Source organism: Oncorhynchus mykiss, chromosome 1, assembly GCF_013265735.2.
Source record: "Oncorhynchus mykiss isolate Arlee chromosome 1, USDA_OmykA_1.1, whole genome shotgun sequence".
NCBI lineage: Eukaryota > Metazoa > Chordata > Actinopteri > Salmoniformes > Salmonidae > Oncorhynchus > Oncorhynchus mykiss.
In genome coordinates, this window is record NC_048565.1 from 47,722,769 (window position 1) to 47,746,290 (window position 23,522).

Sequence of the window (23,522 nt, forward strand, 5' to 3'; positions counted from 1 at the left end):
AATTGCAACCAGACCGTCCAATAAAAAGAAATACATGTTAAAGAAAATGATTCAACAGTGACCACAGTAAACACAAGTGCACGCCATTATGGAATATACTAAATGATTGACCAGCTAATCAATATTTCAAAGAGAGTGAAAGAGCAAACGCAAGGTTTGATTGAACTATCTTCAGTCCATCAAAGCAAAATTTAACGAGCATGCACACCGTGCATTGCAGGCCTATATCTACTACAGTATAGGAGAAAATTGATCTCAAACTGACTCCAAAGAAAAGTAGCTTAACCAATTTCAACAAAATTACTATTTTGAATTGTGGGAAAAGAGAAAGTGTAAATAGATTACAAAACATGTGGATGACAGGGATTTCCCCAAAACAAAAAAAAATGAATCATGTACCTGCTTTTAAATAATTTACTTGTGAACATAACATATTTTGGCAAATACATGTCGGATACACTCCCATTCACACAACTCCGCCCCTCTGTTTCCTTTTGTATCTAAAATTAGGCCCAGTCATGTTATTGATGCAACTCTGAACAGCCTCCTGATGAACTGTTCGGAAGAAGAAACTCAAAGAGAGGCGGACTTGCTCCTCTGTCCCACCAGCGCATGCTTCCCAAAGAGGGTCTTCTTCATGTTTCCCTTCCTCTCTGAAAGCACCCTGGTGGAATTTAGGAAGTCAAATTGAGCGCTCGTACCAGTCCTTTTCTCTGCCTCTCTCGCTAACACCACAGACTGCCCAATAAAGGGCCTGGATTCAGCTGATCCTGCTAGAAGGCCAATAAAACGGCCAGCTGCTTTGTGTGCAGGGAGTGAGGAAGGACGAACACTGCCAACAGTGTGCTGCGACGCTTAAAGGAGGAGGCCGAGCAGAAAACCAATACGTCACAGGAGCCACTCTGGGTAACTGAGGAAATGTGGACAGAGGGAAGGAGTGAGATAAAGAAAGAGAGAGAAGTCTTCTTTAACCAACTGCTGTTTAACTGCCAGCAGGGTGTTATCTCATTGTGAAGTGCAAAGGTTCACAGCATCACACTGGGTCAAAAGTTTAGATGACGCTCTGAAATGAAATAATACATAAACAAATAAAGCAAACAAAGACTCTACAGACCAAATGTAATAACATTAATAAAATCCCCAAATTAGTAAAGTTACATTTTTTTTAGGTCCAGTATATAAAAAAAATGTAAGTTCCAGTTTTTAAGAATGGATATGAGCTGAGGTAGCAGTTAATTAATTCAGTCAATTCATGCTTTGGCCAGCATGCCAATGTTACTTCTTGTTGGATTGGGATGGAATGGAGTGTCACAGGGGGAAGTCACTGGCCAGGGAAAGCTCCATGCAGCCAGCCCAGGTCACATGGTCAGACTGGAATAAAAGGCAGTCCTGACTGTGGATTTGGAAGGAAGGCCTTCCACAGCCTTGCCAAGAAAGTACTCCTCCATTGAGACAAAATGCTTCAGTGCAAATGGATTGGATTGAACTAAGCCAGGGGATCGGTGGTTTCTGTTTGAGCTCCAAGAAGCCCTGACATGGGTTGGAAAAAGGTTGTCATATAGTATTTCCGTTGGCACCCGCTATCAGTTCAAGTAAAACAGGCCTTGCTTAAGGTTGTATTGTTCCAATGGAAGTTTATGAATTGTTCTGGATAAGGAAAAGGCATCTTACTCCATCTAGTGGTCAGTCAGTCAGACACACACACACACACACACACACACAGACACACACACACACACACACACACACACACACACACACACACACACACACACACACACACACACACACACACACACACACACACACACACACACACACACACACACACTTCCAGTGTAGCGCACCAATGTCATGGCCCCTTGGGGCCCTTCTACAGATGCACAATCGAGAGCATCCTGTCGGGCTGTATCACCGCCTGGTACGGCAACTGCTCCACCCACAACCGTAAGGCTCTCCAGAGGGTAGTGAGGTCTGCACAACGCATCACCGGGGGCAAACTACCTGCCCTCCAGGACACCTACACCACCCGATGTCAGACGAAGGCCATAAAGCTCATCAAGGACAACAACCACCCGAGCCACTGCCTGTTCACCCCGCTATCATCCAGAAGGCGAGGTCAGTACAGGTGCATCAAAGCTGGGACCGAGAGACTGAAAAACAGCTTCTATCTCAAGGCCATCAGACTGTTAAACAGCCACCACTAACATTGAGTGGCTGCTGCCAACAGACTGACTCAACTCCAGCCACTTTAATAATGGGAAATGATGGGAAATGATGTAAAATATATCACTAGCCACTTTAAACAATGCTACCTAATATAATGTTTACATACCCTACATTATTAATCTCATATGTATATACTGTACTCTATATCATCTACTGCATCTTTATGTAATACATGTATCGCTAGCCACTTTAACTATGCCACTTTGTTTACATACTCATATGTATATACTGCACTCAATACCATCTACTGTATCTTGCCTATGCCGCTCTGTACCATCACTCATTCATATATCTTTATGTACATATTTTTTATCCCCTTACACTTGTGTCTATAAGGTAGTAGTTTTGGAATTGTTAGCTAGATTACTTGTTGGTTATTACTGCATTGTCGGAACTAGAAGCACAAGCATTTCGCTACACTCGCATTAACATCTGCTAACCATGTGTATGTGACAAATATAATTTGATTTGATTTGATTTTTGAAGAACTGCAACACATTTTGCATACACCGAGAAACACCAAAACATTTTGTTTGTATAAACAAAGGCATGTTACATTCCATCGAGATGTGGAAAAAAGATACATTCCAAACTAGGGAGTCTTTAGCTTTACAACATTGTGTCAGGTTCACGTGTGCCCCCTCCTTACACATTTGAACATAAACAAGTAATGATTTGTCAATGAGCTGTCGTGCTGTCAGAGTCAGACTAATGGGTTGTGGAAGAAGTTGCGTATGTGCTGAGCCATGGCCTGGCCCACGATGGGCTCCAGTTCATGGGTCCCTGCGTTGTACAGCTGGTGGATACTGGAGTAGTGCTGGAGCAGGGCCATTGCTTTGACCATCCCTACTCCAGGGATCTGCTGAACCAGGGACATGACCAGGGGGTCCAGCAGCCGAGACACACTCCTCCGGAGGAACGGGTTGTCTTTACTCTCTCCGTGTACCTGCAGAGGAGAGGACACAATTCATCAGTCAATCGTCACGCACAGTTAGACTATGGTCGATCTGACTGTATGTTAGTTCGAGTTTAACACATATTTGTGGAATCAGGATCATCTTTGCAAAGTGACAATGCTAGACCAAACTCTTCGCTACTTTTCTCACATGTATGAAAGTTTGACTTACTATCTGTATGAGAAGCTGGGAGGCTTCCAGCTGGCTGGCAACAGGTGGCAGTTTGAGACCGAGCTCATACACCACAAACTACTGCATTACAGGAAAGTACTGTTCACTGAGCCGGGTCTTCTCCACCACCACGATGCCCTGAAGGCTGGCCTTGCACAGAGAGGGAGACAAGATTGGAACATCACCATGGAAAAACAGATGTCGTATAGAGATACATTACAATATTATATATCAGTAGTTCAGCCATATACAACACTGGCGATCTGAACTAGATTATGCTGTAGGATGTGAAGGTAAGTGCAAAAATAAAGAAAACACCAACATAAAGTCGTGGCAAAAAGTTTTTAGAATGTCACAAATATTAATTTCCACAAAGTTTGCTGCTTTAGTGTCTTTAGATAATTTTTTTCAGATGCTACTATGGAATACTGAAGTATAATTACAAGCATTTCATAAGTGTCAAAGGCTTTTGTTGACAATTACATGCAGTTGATGCAAAGAGTCAATATTTGTAGTGTTGACCCTTCTTTTTCAAGACCTCTGCAATCCGCCCTGGCATGCTGTCAATTAACTTCTGGGCCACTTCTGGGCCACATCCTGACTGATGGCCACCCACCTCTTGATGATTGACCACAAGTTCTCAATGGGATTACGGTCTGTGTCACGCCCTGACCTTAGAGATCCTTTTTATTCTCTATTTTGGTTAGGTCAGGGTATGACTAGGGTGGGTACTCTAGTTTTTGCATTTCTATGTTGGCCTGGTATGGTTCCCAATCAGAGGCAGCTGTCTATTGTTGTCTCTGATTGGGGATCATATTTAGGCAGTCTTTTTCCACCTGTTTTGCTTGGGATCTTACAGGACTGATGGTAGCGCTCACCTTGTCTTCTCCGGACAAGCTTTTTTCCGGATGCCCCAAACAATCGGAAAGGGGACTCATCAGAGAAAATGACTTTACCCCAGCCCTCAGCAGTTCAATCCCTGTACCTTTTGCAGAATATCAGTCTGTCTCTGATGTTTTTCCTGGAGAGAAGTGACTTCTTTGCTGCCATTCTTGGCACCAGACCATCCTCCAAAAGTCTTCGCCTCACTGTGCGTGCAGATGCACTCACACCTGCCTGCTGCCATTCCTGAGCAAGCTCTGTACTGGTGGTGTCCCGATCCCGCAGCTGAATACACTTTAGGAGACGGTCCTGGCGCTTGCTGGACTTTCTTGGGCGCCCTGAAGCCTTCTTCACAACAATTGAACCGCTCTCCTTGAAGTTATTGATGATTCGATAAATGGATGATTTGGGTGCAATCTTACTGGCAGCAATATCCTTGCCTGTGAAGCCCTTTTTGTGCAAAGCAATGATGACGGCACTTGTTTCCTTGCAGGTAACCATGTTTGACAGAGGCAGAACAATGATTCCAAGCACCACCCTCCTTTTTGAAGCTTCCAGTCTGATATTCGAACTCAATCAGCACGACAGAGTGATCACCAGCCTTGTCCTCATCAACACTCACACCTGTGTTAACGAGGGAATCACTGACATGATGTCAGCTGGTCCTTTTGTGGCAGGGCTGAAATGCAGTGGAAATGTTGTTTGGGGATTCAGTTCATTTGCATGGCAAAGAGGGACAGAGAGAATACAGTAGACGGCACGTATCAAACGCTTGACTTATGACCCTATGTCCGGGTGATGTGTGCATGCCCATTCTGTCAGGACATCCTGGTGGGAAGTTATCATGTGGTTATGCCCATATAAGGGCATCCTGTCAGGACATCCTGTTCCTGTTCTCACGCCTTAAGAGTGAGTGTTCATTTACGCATATAGTGCATCTATTCCTTTGAAGCTGTCACTCTTTAGTTGGTGTTTATTTAACAAGATAGTGCGTCTGTATATGTGAAAGCATGTGTGTGCATTTGATCTATCCTAGGGTGTGTGTGTGTGTGTGTGTGTGTGTGTGTGTGTGTGTGTGTGTGTGTGTGTGTGTGTGTATATGTCTCTGCAGGGGTGTTTGAAACAATGTTTTTTATCTAAACAATTCAACAACAGGAGGGCATATATACATAAAGATACCCAAACAACAGGTGATTTTTCCTATGTTGGGGATCAAAGGAGAGCTGCTCTCCAGGGGGTGGCGGTCACTGTCAATCATGCCAGCCTCTTTTTGAAAGGGTAATTGTACTCTTTAAGTTGGGCCCTTTACTTATAACTTAAACAGATTCATTTTCTACCCCACTTACTAATTAATGCAGTGGGATAAATCAGGCGTTTTTTGGTGGTCTTAAACAAATCTATTTTGAAACAAAAGTGTACACTTTACACACATGTTTATTGACTTTTAAAAAACGACCACAGTAACATGTCAGATATAGTCGAAATGCTACAAAATCTGCTAGTTCGTATGTATTTTCCAAAGCCTGTCTGGATGTGTACTACTTACGGAGCGGGGCTTGTGTGGGATATCCTGCGAGCAAGAGAGCCTGTCTTGACGGCGGTGAATTGGAAATGGCAGGATGTCAGGGGTAAACCTATAACCGGGCCCTTTATCTGTAAGAAAGGAATAGTACAATTGTTTAATTAATTATAACATGTTTTAAAAGGTCTGTACAAAAGATTTAGAATTAAATAAAGGGTATTAAAGCTGTATCTCACCCTTTAACGAACGGGAATCTGTCGTTTTCTCTCTCGCCCCGGTCTGTCGCGGAGAAAGGCTTTTCTGGGAAAATGGGTATGTGCGTTTCTAAACAATGTCTTATTTTATACGAATACAGTCTTTCCTACAACAGACAGTTATAAACATAAACAAGAAGCACAGTGGCTAGGAAAAACTCCAAAGAAAGGCAGGAACCTAGGAAGAAACCTAGAGAGGAACCAGGCTCTGAGGGGTGGCCAGTCCTCTTCTGGCTGTGCCAGGTGGAGATAATAAGAGTACATGGCCATTAAGGCCAGATTGTTCTTCAAGATTTTCAAACGTTTAAAGATAACCAGCAGGGTCAAATAATGATCACAGTGGTTGTAGAGGGTGCAACAGGTCAGCACCTCAGGTGTAAATGTCAGTTGGCTTTTCATAGCTGAGCATTCAGAGGTCAAGACAGCAGGTGCTGTAGACAGAGAGAGAGGGAGGGAGTGAGAGAGAGAGAGTTGAAAACAGCAGGTCCAGGACAAGGTAGCATGAAATTGGAGCTTTGCATGACCAGGTGGACTGGAGACAGCCAGGAGTCATCAGGCCAGGTAATCCTGAGGGTCCATGGTCCAAGGGCTCAGGTCCTTCTGGAGGGAAAGGAGAGAGGGAGAGAAAGAGAGAATTAGAGGGAGCATACTTAAGTTCACACAGGACACCAGATAAGACAGAGAATTACACCAGACAGGACAGACTGACCCTAGCCCCGCAGCACATAGACTATTGCAGCATAGATAATGGGGCTGAGATGAGGGGGGGGGGGGGGGGGGGGGGGGGGGGGGGACTGGCCTCATCCGACAATACCCCCGGACAGGGCCAACCAGGCAGGGCAGGATATAACCCCGCACACTGTCAAAGCACAGCCCCCCCACTGCTAGAGGGATATCAGTAGACCACCAACTTACTACCCTGTGACAAGGCTTAGTTTAGCCCACAACTATCTCATCCACCGCATAAGCACAAGGGGACGCAAGACTGTACAGGAAGATCACGTCAGTGACACAACCCACTCAAGTCGAGTATAGCTCAAAAAAGCCTGGCACGACGTGATTCACCCCTCCTAGGGACGACATGGAGGAGCACTAGTAAGACAGTGACTCATCCCCCGTAATAGGGTCAAGCAGAGAATCCCAGTGGGGAGCCGGCCAGGCAGAGACAGCAAGGGCGGTTCGTCATTCCAGTGCTTTGCCATTCACCTTCGCACCCCTGGGCCAGACTACACTCAATCATAGGACCTACTGAAGAGATGAGTCTTCAGTAAAAACTTAAAGGTCGAGACAGAGTCTGCGTCTCTCACATGGATAAAAATGTAGCTCTATAGGAGAAAGCCCTGCCTCCAGCTGTTTGCTATGAAATTCTAGGGACAATAATGAGGCCTGCGTCTTGTGATGGTAGCGTATGAGTAGGTTTTGTACGGTAGGACCAAATCAGGGAGAGAGTTAGGAGCTAGTCCATGTAATGCTTAGTTGGTTAGCAGTAAAACCTTGAAATCAGTCCTAGCCTTAACAGGAAGCCAGTGAAGAGAGGCTAGCACTGGAGTAATATGATCACATTTTTGGGTTCTGGTCAACATTCTTGCAGCCGTATTTAGCACCAACTGAAGTGTATTTAGGCTATCAGGATAGCCAGAGAATAGAGTATTGCAGTAGTCTAATCTAGTAGTTACAAATGCATGGATTAACTTTTCTGCATCATTTTTTGCTAAAACGTTTCCGATTGCCTCCCGAGTGGCACAGTGGTCTAAGGCACTGCATCGCAGTGCTTGAGGCATCACTACAGACCTGGGTTTGATCCTAGGCTATGTCACAACTGGTCGTGACTGGGAGTCCCATAGGGCAGCACGCAGCGTCGTCCGAGTTAGGGGAGAGTTTGGCCGGGGGGTGCTTTACGTGGCTCCTTGTGCTCTAGTGACTCCTTGTGGTAGGCCAGGCGCCTGCAGGCTGACTTCGGTCATCAGTTGAACGGTTTTTCCTCCGACACATTGGTGCTGCTGGCTTCCGGGTCATCGGGCGGGTGTTAAGAAGCACGGTTTGGTGGGTCAAGTGTTGGAGGATGCATAACTCGACCTTCGCCTCTCCCAAGCCCGTTGGGGAGTTGCAGCGATGAGACAAGATCGTAATTGGATCGCAATTGGATATCACGAAATTGGGGAGAAAAATTAAATAAACACAAAGTTTCAGATTTTTGCAATGTTACGAAGATGTAGAAAAGAATCCCTTAAAATATGATTGATATGTTCGTCAAAATTGTTAAATAAAACATCCATGGCCTAGCATTGTGCCACAATGATGAGTATCCTTGTTTTAGATGTGAAATTCCACATATCTTGTGGAAAAATGACTTGTGTCATGCACAAAGTTGATGTCCTAACCGACTTGCCAAAACTATAGTTTGTTAACAAGACATTTCTGGAATGGTTGAAAAACAAGTTTTAATGACTCCAACCTAAGTGTACTGCGTGGCCATGCACAACTCCAACACCATCATTAAGTTTGCCAATGACACAACGGTGGTAGGCCTGATCACCGACAACAATGAAACAGCCTATAGGGAAGAGGTCTGAGACCTGGCAGTGTGGTGCAAGGAAGACAACCTCTCCCTCAACGTGAGCCAGAGAAAGGATCTAATCGCGGACTACAGGAAAAAGAGGGCCGAGCACTCCCCCATTCACATCAACAAGACTGTAGTGGAGGGGGTCGAGAGCTTCAAGTTCCTTGGTGCACACATCACTAACAAATAATCATGGTCCAAACACACCAAGACAGTCATGAAGAGGGTACAACAACGCCTATTCCCTCTCAGGAGACTGAAAAGATTTGACATGGGTCCTCAGATCCTCAAAAGATTTTATAGCTGCACCATCGAGAGCATCCGACTGCAAAGTGCTACAGAGGGTGGTGCATACGGCCCAGTACATCACTGGAGCCAAGCTTTGTGCCATCTAGGGCCTCTATGCCAGGCGATGTCAATAACACTGCTAAACAGAGTCAAATGGCTACCCTTACTATTTGAATTGGCCCCCTTTTTTACCCTGCTGCTACTCACTGTTTATTGTCGATGCATAGACACTTTACCCCTACCTACATGTACATATTACCTCAATTACCTCAACTAACATTTAATAAAGATTTGAAAGAATTTGAAGTTGGGATAGCCTGAATGTTTTAAAGTTTGTCTTGTAGCTTAATTGGCCAAGGAACAGGTCCATTTTGAAAAGCTATGTCTGTATTCCTATGGTTCTCATTTAGACCCATGTTAATTTTTGCTAATTTAAAACAGTTATAGTTCATAAAGTACACATAGTATCAAAAATCGAGCCTGGACATTAGGCAATTTGTTTCGTGTTAATAGCTTAAATCGTTTAAGCTCTCGAGAGGGCGAATACATTATATATACATATAGATATATAAAAAATGTATTTCACCTTTATTTAACCAGGTAGGCCAGTTGAGAACAAGTTCTCATTTACAACTGCAACCTGGCCAAGATACAGCAAAGCAGTGTGACAAAAACAACAACACAGAGTTACACACAAACAAACGTACAGTCAAAAACACAGAATAATAATAATAGGACTATGTAAGAAATGTAGAGTTTTATTTTGCTTTCCAAGCACACCTAATAATTTTTTTACGACCAGGAAGAATCCACTTGAACACCCTGCCAACTGGTAATTACGAGTGGAAAACTTGTCCATCATCCCTGAGCCACAACTTCCTTCACATGCTGGCCTCTGACGTCACCTACTATGGAAATGACCTTGATAACAGCATTGTCAGCAGTTAAATGCAATAAGAAAAAAGAAAGGAGGCTGCTAAGGGGAGAACGGCTCATAACAATGGCCAGAGCAGAGCAAATGGAATGGCATCAAACACCTGGAAACCATGTGTTTGATGTATTTGAATCCATTCCACCTAATCCGCTAATCATTACCACGAGCCCGTCCTCCCCAATTAAGGTGCCACCAACCTCCTGTGAATATATTAATATGGTTTTTGAACACTATAATTTGTTGCCAAGCATGATTGCTGTACTTTTAGTTTATGGTTGACATAGCTTGTTGGCCATTAGCCAATCTGTGTTTCACATTGAGATCAAGTGCCCCCAAAGATAACTGCCCCCCAAAAACTTGTTTTTTTTGTAACCATCAATGCGGTTGCTGCACCTTCCACTATTCAGCTGCAAACTGCTCTAATTTGTTGGTAAAGATAGGAAGACCCCACTACTGAGGAGACACGAAATTCCCCCATTGAACTTTGCCACACCCCACCTAAACAAAATGGGGAAATGTTATGTGGACCAGTTAATTAAGCAAAATCAGAGCTATTTTTGCAATACAGATCAGCGCTATCCCTTTAAAGGAGATGGTAGGAAAAAAACATTTTGGAAGGATGAAGTCCTGAGGAGAACTAGACCCCAGTGCATTTTTTTTGTGGCCTACATGTTTGTTGTTGTATCACACTTAAATATAGATCACGTTGTTCTGTAACAATAACTTCTGTATCTACCAAAAAAATGCAAAATTTCAAGCCAATACAATAGTCAGTGGTAGGGTGGGGGGGACAAACCACCTTTGACAATCTTATTCAATCAATTTATGGTGATCCAAATAGATTTCTCAGGGCAGTCATATATTATTTTAGGACCACATGTTGACTTGCCATATACTGTAATTTGATTTCATACACTGCGCGGTGGTGTCATCCTTTCCTTTGACGTTTTCACGAACCCTCAACACGACCGACATGTTAGGACCTGGGGGATTGGTTTGCTGCGCCTGATTGGTTGACTAAACCAAATTAGCGAATGTTTTCCTCGTCATCAAGTTAGAGAGACCGGTAGTGCTGACAGCAAGGCAGGCATCAAATGGTAGACTTTCTTCTGTTTACACGGTCAGGCTTTTGAAGAAGTGCAATTTGCAATGCGATTCCGGAGTGTTTAGCAGATAAAGAGGTACGTTATGGACATAGCTATATTGTGTTTGTATGAATGTCCATCCAAGCCGACGTTGCTGTTGTTGTGATAGAAAACGTTAGCTAGCTAAAAGATGAGCAGCTAATATAACGTTAGCTAGCTAAAAGCTAGCCAATGTAAGAACACAAATATTTGGCATTGAAACCTCGACCCATGTAGATGCTGCAATCCATTTGCTATATATTGCTACGACTTTGAGTGAAGTGTTCCTCTCGATCCGGGCAGCTGTTCTGGATTAAAATTCTGTTTTGCTTGATTCCACTTTCAAAACAAGCATATGTTTGACATTGGTTGTCACTTACAGTTTATCACGGGAAATTGCTACCACATTTCACAATTTTCGGGCAACCTTGTTTAGCCATTACCTGGAAGATCTCAACATGTGGCACTATAGTATCCCTGGGGCACCTGGCCTATCCGTTGAGACTAGACGGGATACAGCTTTCGACTTTTTGTAGCAGGTTAGAATTTAACACAGCAGGTTAGGAGAATTCGGCTATGGTTAGCTAAAAACAAACGACTTTTGACGTCAATTTAACAAAAGTTGTATTCTTTCTAGCCATGTCCAGCCTATCCACAGTGAGGTCTTGGGAAGACTAATAAGAACATAGGCCGAATGATCAATTGCACATGAGTGGGTGCAGAGCAACATGTGATTTGGGCTACTTACTTGTACATCCAAAAATGGTTGAGACCGACATGGAAGTTCCCCCAAGAATGCAGAAAAAATTATATGTAGGGCCTGTCATGCTCTGTAGAATTAACTTGGCAATGGAAACTGACATACCGTTTACTCTATACTTGAATATCAAACCAAAGAATAGTAAAATAATACAGAGCTTGCAGATACAATTCAAACAGTGACCTTAATAAACCGTGAGAGTCTGATACTATTGGGGAGTTGTGGACAATTGTGTTAAATATGTATACCTCCATATACTACAGTGCCTATATAATAGACCAGTTTTTAATTTAGTAGTATTGGCCAAGGAGTCTGTAGCCTATGTGTCAAAGGTCACCAGTCTGTCTTTAGAATTCCTAGACCATGAGGTCAGTAGTGTAACCTCTGTTACCCAGAAGTAAAATTCTCTTCTCTCATGAAAGTTGGTCACTTCCTGTTTTATTGCTGGGCGGAATGCAGTAGAGCTCGTCAGCTTGTAGTCCTAATAACCAGAAATGAGTTACCTCTGGTTCGTTCAGCCATTTCTATGGGGAAAGCAAGGCAGTTAACCCTCAACAACAACGGGCACAGATGGTGTCAATTTAAAGCTGCCCCCTGCACCTTTCTGATTCAGAGGGGTTAGGTTAAATGCGGAAGACACATTTAGGTTTAATGCATTCAGTTGTGCAACTGACTAGGTATCTCCCTTTCCCCCCAAAAACATTTTTTTTTCTTTTAATGCATTTTTACAATACAGACAATTTGACTTTGTGGCTGTGGAATATAGTGGAAATTGGTTTATCATCTGCACCCGGGCTTGAAAATCACCAGTTCAACCACTGCCTTCGTCCAATCCTGATTTGTCCAAAAATCTACGACAAAAACCCAAACCAGGAACTGTCGCTGCGCATAATTGCACAATTCTATGTGTGCCTTGACAAATTTTTGCCGTTTAATCTTTCCATGAGAATTGGCCCACGAGAGCCCTTACGACTCAAATGTAATTGCATTACAGTAGTTATTCCATTTGCCGCGTTAGAGAAATGCATAGTTTCCAAAACAGTGTTTAATTGCATGCAAATGTGCCTCGCTTGCACATACAAAAGATAGACCTAGTGTACGCAGTTTAGCGAAGTTGCACCTGGCTGTATTTTGAGACGCACTTGCGATCTGGACGGAAATGTTGAATCGTAGTGTCCAATGGAAATGCGAGAGCGCATGGTGTCGTTGTGAAAACGGCCTGGTTCAACTTCACTAAATTGTGTACGGTAAGTGTATCTTTTGTATTTGGAAGATTCTTTCTCGCTTATGTGATAGGGTTTCCAAAACTGTATCGCTAGTGAGGATTAACCCCATCAGTCCCAGCAAAAATGGGCTTTTCATTTATCTGACTTTAATTTATCTACATAACCAGCCCATATATTTAGCCTCACAATTAAGTGTTTTGCCATTTCTTTTCAGGGCAACCAGGGCTACAAGTAGAACACAAAACAGTGGTATTTAAAAGCCTTTGATGAGCGCAATTTAAGATGGTCATCCACAAAATGTGATTTGTGGGCACATAAAACGATATCCAGTTTTGGAATGTTATCCGTGGGATACCGAGCTAGTGATCAAAACTCTAAATTACATTATATCAATTGCAGTTATTTTATTATTCTGTTGGACAAGCACATGACATAGCCCTACTCTGCAATGTTGTTGGGAAAACGACTTTCCATGGAAACAACAGGATGGATGTTACAGATGGTGATATTGGCTGTATTGAGGAATCAAAACGAGAGTCTGACTCTGTAAACATTGCCATGGCTTTGGCAGAGGAAATTATGTTTTCTCCTATTTGTTTAAAGTGCAATTGAATCGGTAAGTTTGAAACCTTGTGTTTGAATTACAATGATTGTTTCTGCTCGTCCTGGAGTCTATCAGTATGTTCAGAGAGGAAGTGAGCGGCACAACTCGCCGATAATACCGTTTTTTTTCATTGTTTCGCCCACCAAGCAAGGAGTTTTTGTATGGAGGTCAATGTGTCGAATTTGTTCAACCAAAAAATGAATGGCTTATTTGCTAGTTAAGATTTATTTGATCTAATAGAAGTTTCATAATGCTTAAGTTGTTACGAGTGTACAGATATAAGTAGAACACTTGACAGTCTCAAGATAACCTTTTGTCATTCAATATTAGATTGATGTACAGCTGGGGTGTCAAACTCATTCCATGGAGGGCCGACTGTATGCTGGTTTTTGTTATTTCCTATCGAAGTGTGTCCAGTTTAAAACCTAGACAACCAAGTAAGAGGAGTTCCTAACTAATCGTTGACCTTAATTGATCAATCAAGTACATGAGAGGAGCGAAAACCTCCAGACACTCATCCCACCGTGGATTCAGTTTGACAGGTGATGGTCTATACAGTGTGACCAAACAGGATGAAAGGCCAGACTGAGAAGACGTTATTTCCCATTATCTTGAAGAGAACGGACATTTGTATTTATGCTCACAAAGGCCAGATCCCATCACCAACCCACCCAACGTGAAATGCCTGCCTTGACTTTCCTGAAGTGGAAAATGTGCTGTAAGCCCCACACGTGTGAAGGAAGGTTACCCCCAAACAGGGCTGTTCAGACCCAGCTGACTGGTCACATGGTTAGATGGCACATTCTTCAGGGTTTCAGGCCAGCAGGCAGCATCCATCTGATACCAAGAAGGCAGCAGCACTGTGAGATGAGGGTGGAGGTGGAGCTGCTGCCTTCACGCTAAGACAGTTACTGCTTCACTATGAAGCCCAGTCATGAAGCCCATGGCATTATCATTCCTAGGATTCGTAAAGATGATGTTGATCTCAGCGTTTCAAGGCCTGTTTACGAGGTGCAATCACGTGAGTAGCCTGATGAACTGATCTTAGATGAGAATTGAATGGATTTCATACTCTTTTGTTCCCCATTTTGGGGATGATGCTCACATGTTTCTATGGTGTTTTCAATGGATTGATTGGAATCTTACATCAGAAGAATATGTGACGACACAGTGCCTGCCATATGACCTGGCTAAATCTCATATTTACAGGCATTGCGCTACACCTGCAAAAACATCTGCTAAATATGTGTATGTGACCAATAACATTTTATATGAGATTATAGTTTTGATTCAAAAGGAGATGAGGCTAACATCTGAACATTTATAACTTGACTCAACAAGCAGAGATGTAGAGCCCCCAAACTGGCACGGGTTCAATACGGGCTGCAGGTCCCGAATTTTGTCATTTTATTTTTCTAATTTACTCGGTCGGGCTTCGACCCCTGGTATCATATATACACACATAAGCCATGGATGAATGCATAGAATTACAGGTATTTAGCTTTAAACAGCTAAAAAGAATCTCTGCCTCATGCAAAAAATGTCAAATTGGTGGAAATTGGCTTTAAAACTGCAACATTTTCTCTCCGCCAACAAGATGGTTGTGAAGTGGGGATTTACTACGCCGATACATTACATTATCCATCCGGGACTTTTGTCACCTAGGGCATCTGTGTGACCAGACCTTCTCAAATAATACTTGAGTACCCATGATGCAGACAAGACAGTGCACACAAAATAGACCTAGCTTATTATATACAATTTGTTGTTTATGCACAACCATGTCGTCTACAAAGCTACCATCTGCACTAGTAGCTGGGACAAAGCAGAGACCAACCAGACAAGACAATCTCCTCTCTCCTATTAGGCCGATTCAACCAGTAATGAGACTGACCTCGAAAGAAAAGTCACACCTCACCGTAATTTTTAAACATTTAATTTAACCAGGCAAGTCAGTTTAGAACAAATTATTATTTATGTTGACGGCCTACCGGGCAGAACAACACATTTTTTTTACCTTGTCAGTTTGGGGATTCGATCCAGCAACCTTTCTGTTACTGGCCCAACGCTCTAACCACTAGGCTACCTGCCGCCCCCCAACAGCCTGTTAGTTAGATCATTCCCGTGTGTCTTTGTGGGCGACTGACTGCTTCATTGAAATTTGATGTCTGTTGCAAGGTCTCCCAAGCATGTCATACAGAGACAAAATCTAACGCCCCACGTTGGGGGATCATGCAATTATATGGTGAACCAACTTTAAGTAATTTAATTTCCCGAAAACGTTAACAAGCTCAGCCGAGAGGCAGCTGGCTGGCGAGGTGAAAAGTGACCCTGGAGAGAGAGAGACAATCTTCCTGTTGTTCCTGCTGTGGTTTAAGATGCCTCAGGAAAGAGCTTCTGGACCTAGCTGCTCCCGTCTTTGCTTCTTTGTCCTCTGCAAGTAGAGTAGGCTTAAGCCTTTGACCAAGCCAGAGCAGCCCATAGGGAAGGAGCAGGATCTCCTGTTTCTGTAGCTTGAGGAAGCTTGATGGACACACACCACATTTTAATTGTTGCTAGGGTGCCAGTGAAAAAATGTTAGCTGGTCAGATTAGTTTCCGGTTCACAATGATTTATTTTTTCATACAGCAATGGGTATGCAAACCAGGTTTTCAAAAAGTTTGACGTCTTGGTTGAATCTTCGGGTTGCGCAGTTCAGTCATTGTGCACTGTTTGAATCAACATTTCTAAAGGCTTTCCCAAAATACCTTCCCAATTAACTGTTGACTGCAAAGTAGGTCTACCTGGCAGAATGAAATCATGATTTGTATCGATCGCGTGGCATTTGTTTAGCAAACTATGCCATCACATGTAGCCTACATTGTGCAGTACAAACAACGGTCTCTTGCTAGGTGCGTAATTGAATTAAAGGTCAACTAAAGACCTCAAAAGTGGTCTCCTGATGTGGTTTAAGAATTGTTGTGGACTGAGAGCAACAAGTGTGATTTTCAGTAAAAACCTGAACTCGGAAACCTGGAAAAACAAAACACAGGCCCTACTGTGCTACTGACTGTTCAAAATCGCTAAATATTGTGCAAAAGTTAATTTTTTTGTTGTTCTCCAAATAATCACTTTAAATATCATATTGTCAAGTTAAAATGTAATTGTTTGTGCATGGAGGGAAATTATAGGAAAATTTAAGGTAACATCTTCTTTCCCTGGCCTTTATTCTTTTGAATGCGTGCCAGTAGCTTTCAGTTGGCACTGGACCGGTGTGCCACTTGCAAATTTACCTGGAATGTCAAGCCTTGCAGGGACATGCAAATTTAAAAGTTGGCTAGTCATTATTAGTATGGTTCTGTATGGATTGCAGGTACATTGTGGGAGACAAGTCAAGTCACTAAACATTTGTGCAACCAAATCACATGCCGGTGCCATCAACACTAGTCTGTCCTCTTGGCAGACACTATTGATATTGAAACCCCTCTTAGCCAACCAGCAGTTTATTCCTAACCTACTTCACGTCAACAACTCTAATATGTGACCGACTGGCTTGGTTCAGTCTTATGTAGCGAAATTTACATTGGATGAAAGTAGAGACTCAGAGCTAGAAAATGGTATATCATACACTACAGTTGAGGAACAATGGGAAAGTAATTCTGCTTTGAAAGTTCACAAACTTGTAACCTCACTTTTGAGAAAATGGCCCTTGAATGTTTTGGTAAACCTACTGGAGAGCTCTTCTTTGTCTACACCCATTCAGCATAGTTCACGCCAAGTTAATGGCAAGCTAATTACAGAAAATAGCTTACAATTGTGAGTGTGACGAAATAAAAGCAGGGCGTTCTACCTGAGGATTTTAGAACTTGGACACTCTCTCTCGTTGGCCTAACGTGATATCCTAATTTGACTTTGGTCCAGGCCATGTTCATCACATTACCGTCTCTGGTAGATTTTATTTGATATAGTTTGCGTCTAGGTTTATTTGTCACATGCACATAATACAGAAGATGTAGTGAACATGTTTTCATTAGGCTATAACTAGCAATACAAATGGCTCTGAGATACGAATAATATTACTACACAGCCAACTAATGTTAGCTAGCACATCTTGAAATGAAAACTACTTTTTGACAATTAGAAACGTATTATATCTGAAAGTGTAGCATGCTAGACTATCTTACCTGTATACATGGATGGACGCTTCTCCCACTCTGTCACGGTTGCCATGGTTTCCCTTTCCGTTCCCTTAGTTTGAAGATGTAATCCGGAGACAGGTGTTTTCTACAACAGCCTATGTGTTCTCTTTTCGACAATTTGCAATCAAACGGCATAATTTTCTCCATCTCCTCAGCTATCATACTTTAATTCCACTGATTTCAAAAGTTGGTCCTCCAGAAAGTGGAGAGCAACACTCAGCCAGTTCTACTACGTGATATTTTTCAAAAAAGCTGTGTTAGAAAGGATTACCTACACATACTGACCAGCTCACGTTATAGACAAAAGCTCGCTACATGGCAGACCAATCATCTCTCGGCATATCTCAGTCAATCATGGCATGGCTAGCGGGAAGGTTCCAGCCTTTTTCCGGGGCTAAACCAACTAGGCTTGTATTTTAACAATTGTATTTGTATTTACAGATGACATGTTTGTTATTAAGGCGCATGAAAGTTCACATGTTCCAGAAGACTTTTCTGCCGAAAAATTTATTTTGATAAAAATAAAAACGTTTACGTTCAAATGGCTCTCCTGTGAAGTAGTGACACGTGACATACGCCTAGTTTCCTGAGACGAGTCCGTTTTGGAGCAACATGAATGCATGTTTTGTCAGCTGAATTTCCTGGTATGGAACCCTTCCCTCCCACCACATATTTACTGTAAACTGTCCTCTCTTCCTCCCAGGAGCCAGAGATCCAGTTCCTTATGGCTCTGTATGATGAGAACCTCCAGAACAACCCTTTTTATCTGGCGCTGGAGAAGCAGCGTCCCGACCTGTGCAGCAGAGTGGCAGAGCTCCATGGCATCGTGAGTGACTGACAGCTATGGCTGTGGGGCTACATATAGTGCTCAGCTCAGCCTTTTACGTTATGTACAGTGGGCTTCAAAATTACTGGCATCACAAAGTGGCAATGCACAAACAATACTTTAAAAAAATATAAACAATATAATTATAGAGAGAAACTCAAAATACCAACATGTGAGAAATACTGTACTTTATTAATGTTTCAATGGAACCCACCAAAATCGTACAATTGTTTAATACAAAATCAATTGAACCAAAATCAAGGTTTCATAATTATTGGCACTCCTCATTTAGTACTTAGTGCAACCACCTCTGGCAAGGATAACAGCATGGTCTTTTCCTGTAATGTTTGACAAGGTTAAGGAACGCCTTTGGAGGGATTTTGGACCATTCCTCTATGCAGATCCTTTCAAGAGCCTTCACATTCTTGGGTTTGCGCTTATCAACTGCCCTCTTCAACTCGATTGGATTGAGGTCCGGCGACTGAGATGGCCATGGCAGAACATTGATGTTGTTGTCACAGAACCATTTCTGTGTGGATCTTGAGGTATGTTTCGGGTCATTGTCTTGTTGGAAAGTCCACCTACGGCCAAGTTCCAGCCTTCTGTCAGAGGCAACCTCTCTGTTTCGACGCCAAACATGCTGATGCTGTATCTGACCAAAATGTTCGATTTTGGTCTCATCTGACCAGAGCACCTTCTTCCAGTCATAATTTAAATGATGTTTGGCAAACTCCAAGCTCTTGTGTCTGTGTCTTGGGGTCTTTCTTCTGGCAACCCTTCCAAAGAGCCTGTGCTTTTTGAAACGTGGTGACCCCGAGACGCCACCAAGGCCTGCAATTCTTTCACAGTGATTCTTCGGTATTTTGTTGCTTCTCTCACCATCCTCCTCCCTATCCTGGGGGGCAAAATGCATTTGCGTCCTCTACCCGTGAGGTTTTCAACTGTTCCATATCTTTTGAATTTTTAAATAATTGCCCTGACAGTGCTCAGTATATTCAATCGTTTGTGGATCTTCTTGTAGCCATTTCCAGATTTATGAAGGTCTACGACCATCTGCCTCTTTTAAACTGCCACTTCTTTTCTTTTCTTCATGGTGTTGGATGACAGAGGGATATTGCATGTGTGTTACCTCACTTTTATACCCTAGTGAAACAGGAAGTGATGTAATGGCTCAATATAGTTCCGTCTTAGATTAACTTAAATAAGTGGAATTTAATTTGGTTTAATTTTGCTAGATGTTATTTACAATGATCTTTAAGAGTGCCATTAATTGTGAAACCTTGATTTGGAGGACATAGATTTTTTTTAAATTAAATCAATAAATTATTTTGGTTGGTTCCATTGAAACATGAATAAAGTACAGTATTTCTCACATGTTGGTATTGAGTTTATCTCCATAATTAGATTGTTTATATTTTTTAAGTATTGTTTGTGCATTGCCAGTCAGGGGTGCCAGTAATTTTGGAGCCCACTGTATGTATTAGGGACTAGGCTCAGTAGAATAGTAGCTTGTTCAGACAAGCAGTGGTGATGTGGCAGGTGGAGTGGAGCCCCACCAATATCTAGGAAATGTGCATGCAATTATTATTTCATGTCACAACAATATATCATATCATCAAATAATAACATTTTATTTAAAACATTTGATTGACCTAATACAGCATCTGTGGTCGCTTTCCCATTGTATTGTTGGTTTGGTACATTTTCGTTGAATAAGGCGGCTCCAAAATGCAGCCGTTTCAGTCTCACTCTGTGCTTTCTGTGGTGGAGGGGCAGACAGAAAATGAATTACAGAGCGTAGATGTCATTGATTTTTCTGTGGTTGCGTGTGATTGTCTCAGCACCTGCTGGGTGAGCTAGCCAGCAAAAGTCCATCTTCGGTGCGTCATTGATTAATCGGCATGACCGATTTAATTAGGGCTGATTTCAAGTTTTCATAACAATCGGTAATCTGCCTTTTTGGACGCCGATTATATTGCAATCCACGAGGAGACTGCGTGGCAGGCTGACCACCTGTTACCCAAGTGCAGCATCAAAAGGACCTTGTGGCTGCAAGGAGCCAAGGTATGTTGCTAGCTAGCATTAAACTGATCTTATAAAAAAACAAATCTTCACATAATCAGTCGTTAACTACACATGGTTGATGATATTACTAGGTTAACTAGCTTGTCCTGCGTTGCATATAATCAAAGTGTTGCCTGTCATTTTTTTTATTAAAAAGTAATTGGCCACATAAGTCAAGGTCTAATGTCTTTGATTAAGGTCTTTTGATTGGACTGTCAACATCATAGCTGGCTAGTTGTTTACTGTTGTTAGGTTCCAATTCTCAGAGTTAAAAACTCAATGGACACTGAAAGTTTAACCAAGTTTAATTCTTCCCAGAGGGTCACTACCGCTGCACTCAGACATATTTTTTACACAAGCACTGATATTTAACCCTTCCACCTAGGCTGAGTTTCCTCCTACATATCTGTACAAACATTGTATCTTTACTGCCAGGCAGGACACTAAGTGATACGGGCCATAAACTTTTATTTCTCCCATAACGTGACCTGATCTCGACCCCCCCCCCCCCCCCCCCCCCCCCCCCCCCCCATCACTAATCCATGGCTCTCTCCCCTTATCAATGCCTGCCACATGTGATTGCTTCCCTGCACTCAATATTTCAATAGGATACCTGATATAATGTAAACATTATACATTACCCTCTCACCCTCAGTGACATGAATAAACATGAACCCAACATCATGCACTGTTAGCACATCTTCAAGCTAGGTAGCTTAGCTCGCTGAAACATGTCGACTAGCTTAGCTATCTCCTAGCAAATAATTGTCAAACTTAGCGTTATGAAGGAAATGTAGAGAGAAACTCTTGGTTGGGCGGTATACTGTATTTTGAAATATCATCAGTATGAGTTTCCAATACAATTTTAGTGTTGGTTATACATTTTAATATTAGTACTTAAAAAATTTAAAAAAAAGCTTTTATAGATACCTGCAGTCAACTTGTGCACTAGGTAATAGATAAAGCAGATTATGTTAATAATTTTGCCTGTTAATAAGAAATAATCTACGCTTACTAGTTTCCCAAAACAGCTGTTTGAGCCAGTCACGTGTGTTTGTTTACAAAGAAGCACAAAGAGCAACTTAAGTGAGGTGATCAAGTTACAGTTGTATGAAATTCACTACTAATGTTTGCCAGCTATACAGCACCAGTCAACAGTTTGGACATGCCTATTCATTCTGGTGTGTTCTTTATTTTTCACTATTTTCTACATTGTAGAAGAATAGTGAAGACATCAAAACTATGAAATACCACACATGGAATCATGTGTTTAAACAAATCAAAATATGTTATATTTGAGATTCTTCAAAGTAGCTACCCTTTGCCTTGATGACAGCTTTGCATACTCTTGGCATTCTCTCAACCAGTTTCATGAGGAATGCTTTTCCAACAGTCTTGAAGTAGTTCCCACATATACTGAGCACTTGTTGGCTGTTTTTCCTTCACTCTGCTATCAAACTCATCCCAAACTATCTCAATTGGGTTGAGGTCAGTTGATTGTGGAGGCCAGGTCATCTGATGAAGCACTCCATCACTGTCCTTCTTGGTCAAATAGCCCTTACACAGCCTGGAGGTGTGTTGGGTCGTTGTCCTGTAGAAAAACAAACGATAGTCTCACTAAGCGCAAACCAGATGGGATGGTATATCGCTGCAGAATGCTGTGGTTTTAGACGTGTTTTAATATGTTTTATGTACACACTTTATTTGAATATTGAATATTTATGAAATGTATATTGTTTGGTAGCACTTATTTGTTTTCCCTCGACTCCAACCCCATTCGATGCGTTGGAACGGATATGGGTATGGCTAGGTCTACATAAGGGTGCAATTTATTTATTTTTACTCACAAAAGCTCTGACGAAGGCTGTGAGGCTGATACGTAAGCTTGTTAAAGGGCAGTGATACTATCAAAGTGTTTTTTTTTTTTCCCTATTTTTTTCATACTATAAAATAATGCCACGGAATTCTAAGCAAATCTTGTCTGCTAAATTAACTAGTGTATCCCACAGCCATATGATATTTATTTATTTTTCTCCTTTTTTTTCATACTATAAAATAATGCCACAAACTTTTTTTGAGTGTTGATGTTCCAAAGGTCAGTGGGTGCAGTAGAAGCCAGGAGATGATAAATGTGTTTTGTTAATTAACGGTCAATTACCGTGAGACCGGCAGTTATTTGCTTGACAATCTCCGGCTGACAATGTTATGATCGCCATAGCCCTATCTACTGCTCAGATTCTTTTAAATCATGACTTTAAAAAAACATAATCCTTTGCAACATTAACCTGTTAAAAACAGATCTGTCGCAAGGAGGGTTGTAAAGTAGGCTAATATGCCCAATACATTATCACTGCAGATTGGCTGTGCTTGAATTGCCCTGCCAATGTTCTTTTCAGACCATTTTGAAATGTTAGGTATATGATCACACGTATAATAGATCATTTGTTGTATTACTTTTGAGGCACAGCTGAGTGAGCATAATAATTAGCTTTTTATTTTACTGGACCGATGGCCTGCATCTGATGTTCAATTTGAGGGGTGGGAGAGAACAGCGGTGAGACTGTCTCACCGTCCCTCCGCTGTCCCTCCCTCCACTGAGAAATGAGGACAGTCTCAGCTGATGATGAATCTCAAGTAAAAAAGAGACAAACCACATTTTATGGCTTATAACTGTTGAACAAATATAACAAATATTATGGTTAAACTCAAATATACCAATTGATAAAAAAAATGATTTAATAAAAAGTATTAAATAGAATTTCCCTATCATAAATAGTACTGGTGGAGTTATGTCACACATGCAGCTAACAAAAATATATGGACATGTCTGCTTTACGTAAAATTGCAACCAACTAATTGCAGCATTTCCAGCAAAAATGAAAGAAGCAAGTGGACTGTGGGAGAAAGTAAGGAACTTGTCTGTCAGCCCTGCGTTAAAGACCAC

The 23,522-nt window shown here is 42.0% G+C and overlaps 1 protein-coding gene and 1 pseudogene across 2 annotated transcripts in view; one reads left to right on the plus strand and one right to left on the minus strand.

Moving 5' to 3' along the window:
* Positions 1-2,844: 2,844 nt before the first annotated feature.
* Positions 2,845-10,771, minus strand: LOC110532355 (annotated as a pseudogene).
* A 16-nt stretch (positions 10,772-10,787) lies between these two features.
* The window catches only part of LOC110524160 (ankyrin repeat domain-containing protein 27), a 36,254-nt gene continuing 23,519 nt past the window's right edge, over positions 10,788-23,522 (plus strand). Inside the window, exons 1-2 of one of the 2 annotated variants that reach the window (XM_021603550.2) lie at positions 10,788-10,977; positions 18,392-18,514. In XM_021603550.2, coding sequence (XP_021459225.2) covers positions 18,413-18,514 — 102 coding nt within the window. In that variant the 5' untranslated portion in view covers positions 10,788-10,977; positions 18,392-18,412. The remainder of the gene's footprint in view (positions 10,978-18,391; positions 18,515-23,522) is intronic. The other variant, XM_021603558.2, reaches the window with a different exon arrangement.